At 37.0% G+C, this 12,798-nt stretch overlaps 1 protein-coding gene across 3 annotated transcripts in view; it reads left to right on the forward strand.

The window, feature by feature from the left end:
- Nckap5 (NCK associated protein 5) overlaps positions 1-12,798 on the forward strand; it is an 864,637-nt gene that overhangs the window by 550,011 nt on the left and 301,828 nt on the right. For all 3 annotated transcript variants that reach the window (XM_090342913.1, XM_090342914.1, XM_090342915.1), the window contains one exon: positions 4,850-4,937. In XM_090342913.1, coding sequence (XP_090199039.1) covers positions 4,850-4,937 — 88 coding nt within the window. The remainder of the gene's footprint in view (positions 1-4,849; positions 4,938-12,798) is intronic.

Below are 12,798 nucleotides of genomic sequence, written 5' to 3' on the forward strand. Positions count from 1 at the left end.
AACTCTCTTAAACTAATACTAAACTATATTATTAATGATATATATTTCAGGATATGACTAGGAAAGCATGCCATCACAAGTTCAGAACAAGAGAGCCATAGGTTTAGTGCTCAGAGTTCAGGCAGCCTGCTCTCAGTGTACTGGGCCTTGAGTCCCACGATGGGGCCCAAAGACAAAGTTATTTTGGTATGGTGTAAATACTCATGGCTTATGCCTAGCACAAAGTAAGCACTTCATCCTTTTAAAAATGACTTGATGAATCTGAACTGTCTAGTGAGTGCCTATTTTGTCCATAATGAAGGGAGACATAGAAGAAATAAATGGCGTGGACTTAAACCAAATGTTGTCATCTGCTCTCTGAGATAACGTATGCATATATGAAATATTTGAGCATTATAGTCAGGGACTTTTGCATGATAAAATAGATGATTTAAAAGATAAGGCTGTAAGAATTCAAAGTAGATCACTGAGGAAGCATCTCAGGAAGGAGAACTTGAGGTGAATTTGGAAAAATGGGTTGGATATAGCAAGATAAAGAAGGGTGCTATTAGCAGGAGAAACAATAGCCTGAACAGATATATAGAAATGGACATGGAAATTACTCTGGGTTAGTGGTCAGTTCTTGGAGATAGATATTTAAAACAAGTAGGTTTATAACTCATAGATTATAACAGAGCCTTAAAATATTTGTAAATGTGTTAAAAATGTCTATGTACAGATGTTATTGAGGTAGCAGAAGTTGTTAAACTAGTGTTGTTAAACACTAGTAGGGAATAGTTAAATAACTCATAATGTTCTGATACTAAGAACTAAAAAGTGCTGAAAAAATGAAATGAACATTGAAAGACCACCATAGAAAGGCATAAGAAGGTATTAATGTTGTACTATGTTCTCATCTTACCTTGTTATCTGATATTATATATATGTTTATTTGTTTATTTGAAATAGTATAGGGAAGGGGGAAAACAAGATGAGGGCAGGGTGTGGGGGAGGGAAATGAGAACAAAAACATGAGAAGGGGTAGCAATGATTGTTAAGAAATGTACCTTCTATCTGGCAAATATAATGTAACCTTTTTATTAATTACAATAAAATTTTTTAAAAAGGTATTAATCATGAGAATGAATTTATGAAATCTCTCTTTTTTGTTGTTGTTGTTGTTGTTATTGGTGGTGGTGGTGGTGGTCATGGGGCTTGAATTCTGAGCCAGGGCACTGTCCCTTATCTCTTCAGCTCAAGGCTACCACCCAATCCCTTGAGCCACAGCACCACCTCTGGTTTTCTTAGTGGTTAATTGGAGATAATAGTTTCACAGACTTTAGTGCCCTGGCTGGCTTTGAACCAAGATCCTCAGATCTCAGCCTCCTGGGTGGTTAAGCTTATAGGCGTGAGCTACCACTCTTGGCTTCTGTAATATCTCTTTGCTTTGAAAATTGATTTTAAAAATTCAAAGTGGTATTTTGAGATTGATGTGATGTCATTATGTTGAATTAAAATGAAGTGACTGGAATTGGAGTATTGGGAGATTTGTGCACGAGTAGAGATATCTAAGTCTAAGGATAGGCCTTTGAATGGCAATAGAGAGCTGTATGTTCTGGAAAATGATTACATATGAACTTCATGACTGATTCTGTATTTCCTTCTCTTCCTTCTTCTCTATTTGCTCCTCCTTCTCCTCTTCTTCAATCTCCTTTTCTTCCCCCTTCTCCTACTTATTAGTTAACTTCTAGGGAAACCAGATAAACTAAACCAAAGCCTAAATAAGCTAATGCATAGGGTTCTGGTAACATGGTGTAAAAATGAAGAAATGTGATTTTATTAAAACTAACTACCTTCTTGTAAAGTTTTCAGTGAGTCAGCTTTTACCTCCAGGTCTTTCATCCATTTGGAGTTAACTCTAGTGCAGGGTGACAATGAAGGATCCAACTTTAGTTTTCTGCAGGTGCTTATCCAGTTCTCCAGCACCACTTGTTGAAAAGGCTGTCTGTCTTTCTTTCTATTTTTTTGGCTCCTTTGTCAAAGATTAGGTGGCCATAGGTCTGTGGTTTAATATCTGGGTCCTTCGTTCTATTCCATTGGTCTTCAGGCCTGTTCTTATGCCAGTACCAAGCTGTTTTGATTATTATAGCTCTGTAATAGAGTCTAAAGTTTCATATTGAAATTCCTCCTGTGCTGTTCCTTCTGCTAAGAATTGTTTTTGCTATACGGGGTCTTTTATTATTCCATATGAAATTTTGGATTGCCTGTTCTATTTCTTTAAAGAATAACATTGGGATATTGATGGGTATTGCGTTGAATTTGTAGATAGCCCTCGGCGAGATTGTCATTTTCACGATGTTGATTCTTACAATCCAGGATCATGGGAGGTTTTTCCATTTCCTCAGTTCTGCTTTAATTTCCTTTTTCAGGGTTTTAAAGTTTTCATCAAAAAGGTCCTTTACATTCTTAGTTAAGATAATTCCCAGGTACTTTATTTTCTTCGAGGCTATTGCAAAAGTAGTTGCTTTCCTGATTGTTGCCTCGTTCCTCTCACTGTTGGCGTAGAAGAAGGTGGTTGATTTTTGAGGGTTAATTTTATACCCTGCTACCCTTCCAAAGTTTTGAATCAGCTCAAGGAGCTTGGGAGTGGAGTCTATAGTGGAATTATGTAATCTGCAAAAAGGGAAAGTTTTACTTCCTCTTTCCCTACTTGGATCTCCTCTCTGCTTGCTTCTTGCCTTATTGCACTGGCTAGGAATTCTAATACTATGTTAAAGAGGAGTGGAGAGAGTGGGAATCCTTGTCTTGTAATAGGAAATACACTAGGCCTCCTTGGCACAGGTTGAAACTTTCTTTATAAGGACCAGGAATCACAACAAATCAGAGAAAGGCTGGATAAGTGGGACTGCATTAAACTGCAGAGCTTTTGTATGGCAAAGGACATAGCTAGTAAATTAATTAGGAAGCCTACAGAATGGGAGAAGATCTTCACCAACCAAACAATGGACAAAGGCCTCATAACTAAAATATATCAACAGCTCAAAAAATTGAATCACCCAAATCTAATCTCCAAAGAAACAACCATCCCATTAAAGATGGGCCAAAGACTTAAAGAGAGTCTTCTCTGAAGAAGAAACAAAAGTGGCCTATAGACACATGAAGAAATGCTCAACATCTCTGGCCATAAAAGAAATGCAAATCCAAACAACTCTAAGATTCCACCTCACTCCAGTTAGAATGGCCAGGATCAAGAAAACTAGTAACAACAGATGTTGGAGGGGATGTGGCCAGGAGGGATCACTACTACACTGCTGGTGGAAGTGCAAAGTTGTTCAACCACTATGGAAAGCAGTATGGCAGTTCCTCAAAAGACTAAACATAGAGCTCCCCATGACCCAGCAATTCCACTACTAGGCATTTACCCAATTGTCCAGAAACAAGGTCAGACTAAATCCACTAGCACAACAATGTTCATTGCAGCACTATTTACCATAGCAAAGATATGGAACCAACCCAGATGTCCCTCAGTTGATGAGTGGATCAACAAGATGTGGTATTTGTACACAATGGAATTTTATGCTGCAGTCAGAAAGAATGACATTGCCCCATTTGTTAGGAAATGGAAAGACTTAGAAAAAATCATATTAAGTGAAGTAAGCCAGACTCAAAGGAAGACAGGCTCAATGGTTTCCCTCATTTGTCATAATCAGTAGAAACCTTGGGCTCTCCTAGGAGAGATTTGCAATAGAGCAAAACCTAGATACATAAGGCCATATACTATGACGCTAAATGAAAGACCTCTAGGATATTGAAACAAAAGCCATATAATGAGTGATTGTTGTCCTTAACGTACTATGTTATCTCTCATCTCTTTTGCTATCCCTTGATTATCTCATATTGTTACAGTATCTTACTTTGTTATCTGATATATTGGATATATTTGTATTTGGTTATTTGAAACTGGATAGGGAAGGGGGAAAACAAGATGAGGGGTGGGGTTGAGAGGGAGGGAAATGGGGACCAAAACATGAGGAAGGGATTAATGTACCTTCTATCTGGCAAATATACTGTAACCCTTCTATTAATTACAATAAAAAAATATATGAAAAAAAAACTAACTTCCACCAGGCCTGGTGGCTCATACCTGTAATCCTCGCTATTCAGGAGACTGAGATCTGAGGATCTTGGTTTAAAGCCAGCCCTGGCACTAAAGTCCATTGGACTTTTATCTCCAATTAACCACCAGAAAACAGGAAGTGTCCCTGTGCCTCTTGTGCTAGGGCAGTAGCATTGAGCTGAAGAGCTCAGGGACACAGAGTAGACAAACAAAAACAGAAACAAAAACAAAACTAACTTCCTATTGTTTGTTAAACCTTATTTTATCTGTAAATTTTCATTATACACTATAAATAATGCCTAAGAGAATTAACAATTTATAATCAGAAAAGAGGGATTGGAGTCATAGTTCATTTGGTAGAGCACTAGTCAATGAGCGGGACTGTCAGTAATTAAGTTCAAGTCCTGGTTTGAGACCTGAAAAATAAACCCATAAAAGAACAGGAATAGTAAATCACTATAAGTAAGTCCTCTCACTATCCTTAAGTGTCAATTTTTACCTACAATCTCACATTTCAAGTTTTACTTGTCATTGGCTTGAACTCAGTGTCTTACAGAGAACACAAGGCCTCCTGCCTGATAAACACTTGCCTTACCACTGCCATATTTCCCCGGCCTTCTGAATCCTAAATTATGGGATAGAGAAGAGAAAAGAGAAATATTTCCTGGTCTAAGCTTGTAATTTTGACCCATAGTGAGTCTGGTGTTAATAGGCAACGTTCTTTAAGAAACTCTTCATGGTTTTATTTCTCAGGATGGAAGAAACAGTACGAAATCTATTGCAGAGCCAAGGATCTCCAGAGCAGAGAAAAGAAGAAAATGTTTGTATGAAAGTCTATCAGGTACACCATATTTCTTTTTCTTGTCTGTGTAACTGTCAGTTACTTCTGGGGCCCAAGTATGGCTCGAGGAATTAGATACTATGTAGTCCTTGATTTCTTAAACTCCTATTTTTGTAACGTCAGAGGCTTAATTGTATGGTACTGTAAACACAGAAAGATATGTACAGGCAATGCAGTGCCCATATGGTCAGGAGCACAGAAGAGGTTAGTACAAAGTTTTGTGAGGACAAAGAAAACTGATAACATTGAGGATGGAGGACTACTTGCCAGTGATGTGATTTTCAAGTTGTCTTGAGGAGTGGAGGGGAAGTGGATTGACATTTCCGGTAGAGAAGAAAGCTAGATCCAAGTGCTCTGGCTTGAATTTTTATGAAAGTTTTAAGTAGCTCAAGGTGAGTGAATAATGGCCTGACACTAATGAGAACCAGGATGCCCAGAAGAACTGGATCACGTCTGGGCAGGTCTGTCATGTTCATGGTTCTAGCCTTGTATGTGACAACATGGAGTCCACATACTTCAAGCAGGGAAGAAATGGTCAATAAAGAGACATTCACCCTCTTCTTGGATTGTTCTTTATCCCACAAGCCATTGACACCAGTTCAATAGCTAGAGTTGCAAGCAGGTCATCTAGTCTGTGACTCCAGAAGCTTATAGCAGGATGGGAAAAAGATATGCTGCAGGAAAAACCTAAGTGCTCTATCTAGATCCATTGAAGATTTGTAGTGAGAACCAAAAGTCATAAATAGATACCCAGTATTCACAGGAAAACTAGGTGTGGAAGGCAATAAACAAACAAATAGACAAATAAATAAGCAAAGAAGCAAGCTAAAATACAGTAAAGAATTGATAGAAATTTGTAGTTAACACTGGTCATTCCTGAGTTTCAGCTGGCTTAGAAAGCAAAGAGGTTTGGTAAAACAAGCGTAAGAACACAGCTGTAAAGAATATTTTTGCATCCCTTTATCTAAGTTCATCACTTGGGTTCTGCAGCCCAATGTGTTATGAAGAAAACTGGGAAGAATCTGATAATAAATGTCATGATATCACACAGAGTTATGAGAGCTCAGCTAGTTCGCTTTCCAGAGGCTATGTCCTCACAGTTGACTCTGGAGACGTGCCTGTGGTTGCTTTCTAAAGGCAGAGCCAACTGTTCTCTAGTGAGTCTAATATTTCAGGCAATATTGATGGCAGCATCACAGGGATGGGGAAGGGATCAGTAAAATCCAGTTCTAAGGACAAAAGGAATGCATGCTCAGCTTTTCCAAGCTGAGTGTCACCTAATATTAGACTAAATCTATCTGGCTTTGAATTGTCCCTACATTTTTATATTTGCTTGTTTGAATGATGAGATACAAATAAAAAAGACTTGATTTAGCATTAACAGACTAAAAGACATATGCCATTTGTTCCTGCTCACAAGTAACACGGGAACTAAATAACGAAGCTCTGTGCTTGAGCTTTTGCCTGTGGTTTTCCTCTCTGTGGACTCCTTTTCTTTGAATCATTTTGTTCTAATCTCTCCTCTAGTGATTAGTCAGATGTATAGTCTAGACACTTAATTTCCTTATTAGAAACAGAAAGAAACACATACACTGAGAGAAATACATTTTTAAATCATCTCCTCTCTATATACCATTTCTGGTTTTATTTGTTTGTTTGTTTGTTTTGGACATCATGATGTTCTTCTCTTTCAAGAGAAGGTATCTGGTTATTGAAACTATGCATTCAACAAACATTTACTGAGTTTCTAAAACATATTAGAATCAACATTTTGGGAAATCAAGACAGAAGTAAGAGTAGGTGGAACAACAGTGAGATCACAAATACCTCTCACAAAATTTAGTATTCTAAAAATGTTTTGTAATAGCAAAATAGTAATATAAAATATATGGGGTGATAAAAGGGAATCTCATAGTTATTGCCTTCTAATGTCAAATGTTCTGTTTGAAGCAAGAGCTGGGAAATGCCCAACTCAGTAATCCCAGATGATGTCCTCATCTCAAGATCCTTTACTTGATCTAATCTTCAGAGTACCTTTTTGCCATGTAACATAACATTTTCTTCTGAACACAGTAACTGAATCCTATACTTAAAGCTAATTAGGAGGCAGAGGTTGGGGGAATCATGGTTTGAGGCCAGCCAGGGCATAAAATGTACATGAACAATAAAATTCTCCCCTGAAAAACTAATATAAGCTAATGAAAGTTCAATGTTAATTTAAAAAGTACATGAGACTTCATCTCAACCGAGGACTGTGTACAGAGAGACTTTTGTCTCAGGGGAAAACACATGGCTAGGTGTGATGCTATACATCTGATATCTGCAAGAATGCAGGAGTTTCATGTAACATCACAGCCCAGGCTGGCTTGGGCATAATATGAAACCCTACTTTAAAAAGAGCCAACACATAAAAGGGACTGAGAGTGTGGCTCTACTGGCAGAACTCCTTAGTTGCACTAAAGTCCATTTTAATTCCTGTCCCAGAACATTATTTTAAAGGATAATATTTCTTCAGGTCTCAAGAACAATGAAATGTTGGTTACTTTAGCATTAGTCCTTCTGTCACATTCTTTGAGCAAACAGTACCCAGCAGACATCAAACTATATTTTTAGGCTCTGTTCATAGGATTTTAGGGTTGTAAAACAAATATTAACTAATATTTCACAATTTGAGAAAAGTTTAAATAGAAGTTCGAACAGGTTTCAAAGCACAGGGACATATACCATTAGGAAAAGGCTGTCACAATACATAGGCTTTGAGCTTTCCAGTTTACAAAGTGCATAGTATGTTTGTTTTACTAGCACCTTTAAAAGGCATTGCCAGGCTCATCCATGTAAACCCTGGCAGATGCTAAGTGCTATACCTAGATATAAGTCAGTTAAATTTTCTGATATCCATGAAATATTCTGATGGCAGAGATAAAGGTATGCATAGTTTAAAATCCCAGATCACAATATCACTTCTTCAAAATACAACAAAGGAAAAAGGAACTCTTGAAAGTAAACTGAAATAAATCAATATGGTACCAAATGTTGAACTTCCTTGTCTCCTGTGGAAGGGAGAAGTGTCTCAGTGATTGAATATCACCATTATACACAGGGAGGATGTCGTGTACACCAAGGAAAGACTTGTTTCATTAGGGAAAAATACAAGGCTTGAAATAATCATCTTCTGAGGCATTCAAATGAAAGACATCTGTTTTATTCTGGCTTTGTTTGGTTTTCTAGCTCAATCTCTCTAGGTGTTTTGGGGTTTCTTGGGTGTAGTGTTATATTTTCTTGTCACCCCGGCCACCATTTCATGTAGTTAAATTAGGAAATTTATGTCAGGAAAAAAATCATAATTAGACATGAGAGAGGGTCATTAAGCATCAATGAAATAGAGCACATGTTTGGAAAGGGACATGATTTCTTCATCTGTCAAAACAAGTACCCATGGACTGTTTGAGTGGGTGTGAATAATCACAGCCTTAAGGATGGATTATCCTTTACTGGTCTCCTGAGTCTGTGCTACCTTCTGTGCTTCTTCACTGTAGCTGTTTATAGTTCCTCTTGTTTACACTTTTCTATATGGAACGTGAATTGCATCCACTAGCTAATTTATTTCGGGAAAACAAATGTGTATGGGCAAGTATGAATTGTAATGGACACTGGGAGAGACCCACATGTACAAATAGACTTTATCACTCCGGAATCTTATGACCTCATATGGTCATTGAAACTCTAGCAGTGTGTACTATGTCATGTCCTTGAAAAAAGAAAAGTGTTTAAACCAAATTAGGAATCACAGATGTAAATGGCTTTGGTCTTCAGTAATAAAGCCTTCATGGGCCAGGTATGAGAAATATCAAGTGCCCTCTAGGGGTTACATTTAATGAAACAAAAAACAGGGAAGTGTTTTCATTTGGTTTTTACAAAAAGGCTGAAGGTTTGTTTTTGAGAGTCATGATAATCCATACCTGACTTAATGACAAAGGAACAATGGGAAATGCTGGGGGCTGTGGCAAACTGAAAGGCCTCTGTGTGGTCTCCAGGGAAAAGCCATAGTTCTGCTACATAGCAAGAACCAGATATACATGCTGGTGCAAAAAGATGTATCGATAGATGGTGCAAAAGGAGATGAAACTTTAGGCTTTTATGAGAAATTTCTTAATATGCATCCCTATGGCTTTTTAAATGTATATATAATAACTAACTGTATGATGAACAAAGAAAAAAACCTTTGGAAAATAATTCCTTCAGTGGCTACTTTTTCCTCTTAGGACTCGGGAATTTTGACTTTTCCCTTCGCGATGCTATTAGGTACCTGCTATACACCAGTATTATTCTGATCCTTTACAAGGATGGAGTCACTGAGTCCTCACTAGAATTCCATTGAATTAGTTACTATAATCTTTCTGCAGAAAGCAGAAAAAAAATCTAAGACTCACAGAGAGGTGAAGTAGTTGGCCAAAAGCCACACATTAACCATGCTACAGCCATGCCTTTAGCTCCAGAGGAAGTTGTCATAAGAATAACAGTAATTATGTCCTAGGACACTTTACATCATGCCAGTGGAATATAGAGAACGAAACATTATGTTCAACAAAATTACAGTGTTGTCAAAGTTTGTTTTTTCTTCTTCAAACTACCTTCTTGGAGAACCCTGAGCTATTGTGTTTTCTGAGTCTAGCTCCATCTTTCTCAAACTGGACTATGACCAATCATGACTATTTTGGTCTCCATCAAAACCAGTTTCATATTTTTTCAGAAATTATCCTCATATGATTTGACTAATGTATATTAATTATACATAATTTTGGGTTTTATTATGACATCTTCATATATATATATATATATATATATATATATGACTTGTATGCCTTGATCAACTTCATCCTCCAACAACTTAGTATTTTGCAAATTTATTTACATATTTGATGTAAATATCAAAATTACTTTTTAATTTTGGTGCCAGGAGTTTGGCCTAGCATGCATGATGACCTGGGTTTGATTCCTTGGTACCATATACACAGAAAAAGCTGGAAGTGGTGCTGTGGCTCAAGTGGTAGAGCTCTAGCCTTGAGAAAGCCTAAGGACAGTGCTCAGGCCGTGAGTTCAAGCTCCAGGACTGGAAAAAAAAAGTACTTTTTGGTCTTTAAATACTTCTGTAGCAGAATTTGTGATTAAACATGGAGAAACAGACTTTTCTAGTTTTCCTAAGACCTATCAGTCATCACATAAACATAATTATTTCCTTTTGTGATACTCAAGAGGCACAGACCATGGTCTGGGACCGTTCTCACTGAGGTTCAATATCCCCTGGGAGATGCTAATTATTCATAAATTATTATTCTATTCAGAAGTGGTAAGAAACTTGCTACATTTAAACTTTTCCTACTTCTTGTCCTACTTCTTGTGATTTAAGTATACTTTAAGCAAATCCAAGAATTTAAGTATAACAGAAAGTAAATTAGGTTAAAAAATGATTGCTCAATAACCAATCAGAAATGATACCTTCTCTAAGATATATTTAGAAATAGCTCTAGTATAAAATGGGAAACTATGAAACCTTTAATTGAATAACAATTTTGTTTTAATGATCAAACGTTACCACACATCCAAATAGAAGTTTTAGGTTTTGCAAAGCTGGAAATTTCCTATTTCCAAACGTTTCTGGCTCTGGCTAAATCTCAGAATCACCTGAAGTTCTTCTTAATTAACTGGATACCTTTGGAATTCAAGTAGAGGTGATACATGCTAGGTTTCTGCTTGATTTTGTTGTGTCCAAGTTCTATGGACCATTTTGATCCCAGTGGTCAGTGGATATGTCCTAACCTCCTCTGATGTGCTTTAACACACATGCTCCCAACAAAAACTTTTCCTTCATTTTGCAAAGCCGAAAATGGAGTTGAATCTCACTATTTCTTCCTCCACTGCTTGTAATAATCATCTATACCAATTCACAAACACACACACACACACACACACACACACACACATACATACCTCACTTGTTTCAAGAAGTACACTGGATGTCAACCAACAGTAATGAACTCTTCATAGAATAAACTGCAGCTCATAAAAGTTATTTAAGAAGTGTTGGTTCTTATTTTTGCCCCTTTCCTTTTTTCAGCCTAAAAAAGTATAGTAACAAATGTCAACACACACATCACCAGTAAGTACATATAAAGAGCCAACATCAGCTGGAATAAATAATCTGAAATTGTACTGTTTGTGAATAGAGTGGTTAAAAGTCTTGGTATAGTTATTTATAAAATTATACATAACTGGGATATGAAGTATTTTCATTGAGTACTTGTTATTTTTGTCTGTGGCCTGTAATCTTAGGAAAACTCAAGTGCTTTAGATTCTGCTTTAAGAAATTTGGCCTTTTCTTTGAATTGCTATGAACTTTGAATAGCAGCTAAAGAATGTGAATGTAGTAAATGGAATATTTTTATTGCATGGTAAATTTCATGCAAGGGTTAAACTGTTCCTTGAGGAAACAGTTACCTTTATTCCTATTTTGTTTTGTTTTTAAGCTGTGTCTTCTACTCATAGGATGAGTCCAGAAAAACTAAACTAGATGCTTAGATTCAGGACAACCAACTGCATTTTTCTTCATAAAAGAGAAGGATTTCTCTTCTCACTGAAATTTCACAAGATAAATGTTATAATTTTGCCCCCTATGTAAACACTGCTCATTATTCTCAACGTTTCTAGAACAATCTTTTTTAAGAGTATATGATTGTTGGTATACTAACTACAGAATGCATTTGCCTGAATATTCCAGAGACATTCTGCATACTTGTAAAGGAATAATGATATTTTAAATAATAGCACTGAGATTTTAAATAATTAGCTACATGCTTCTCTGGAATTTTAAATCCCTGCTTTTAATAAGTTCCAGCTCAGGCTTCTTGTTTTCCATTTCTTGCTAAATTCAGTGCTCAGTCTTGAATACTTTTGCTACTAGATATATTGACCCTTGACCTAAATTCTTGCCAAGTAAAAGTAGAATATAGCTTCTTCACTAAAACAAATACAACCTATGAATAAAATGGTGCCCTGGAGAGGTGGCTTTGCTTCTTACAGGTGAGTTGGCTGTTGCCCTGTGGACCCTCCATTTTCTCAGCTCATCTCAGCCCAAACCTGGTCTTTATTGTCAATACCCATGATGTCTTCCAGGTCAGGAGGTCCTGTGGAGAGAATTCAAAGGTGTTGCCCTTTAGTAAGAGTGTAGCTAGGATAAATACTTTAGGCACTTCAGATTATTAAAAGGCATATCAGCAATTTCTTTGTTTTAGGAAGCAAATGAATTTGGACAGAATGAAGTCATGATATCTATTATTGAACTTTGACCTTCCAGACCTTTTTTAACCTTCCATTTCTTAAGGCACCTGAGGATTCAAAACATTGAATGTTTTAAAGACTTGAGTTATTAATACTTCATAAACTAGAGATAATATAGTCAGAATATATTAGTTTAGAATAAAGAAATAGTGAAGAAGTGACAAATACCTTCTAGAGAAAAAAAAACACTTTCATTACTGAGATCTCCCCTATACAGTAACCTTTCAGTTGTGTTTTCCTTATTAATTTTGTCTGCCCAGGTAGCATAGCATGGCAATGAGAAGAATGGCTGGGTGTAGGGTCAAGGAAAATGTCTGGCCTGGGGCCTCTTTCTCCATTTAAGGCCATGTTGATTCTGGGTGTTAATTGGCCGACAGGTATAGTGAGAGAGCCGAACCACAGGATTTACAGGCTTTGAAGCCAGGATAGGACCCTGTAAAGCAGTTTCTACTTAAGGAAGGTAGCCATCTGCCCCTGAAATGCCACTCCTATAAGACAGGTGTTTGGGCTAGGACAGTGTTCTCAA

This window comes from Megascapheus bottae, chromosome 12, assembly GCF_031878675.1.
Source record: "Megascapheus bottae isolate mThoBot1 chromosome 12, mThoBot2.hap1, whole genome shotgun sequence".
Taxonomy (NCBI): Eukaryota; Metazoa; Chordata; class Mammalia; order Rodentia; family Geomyidae; genus Megascapheus; species Megascapheus bottae.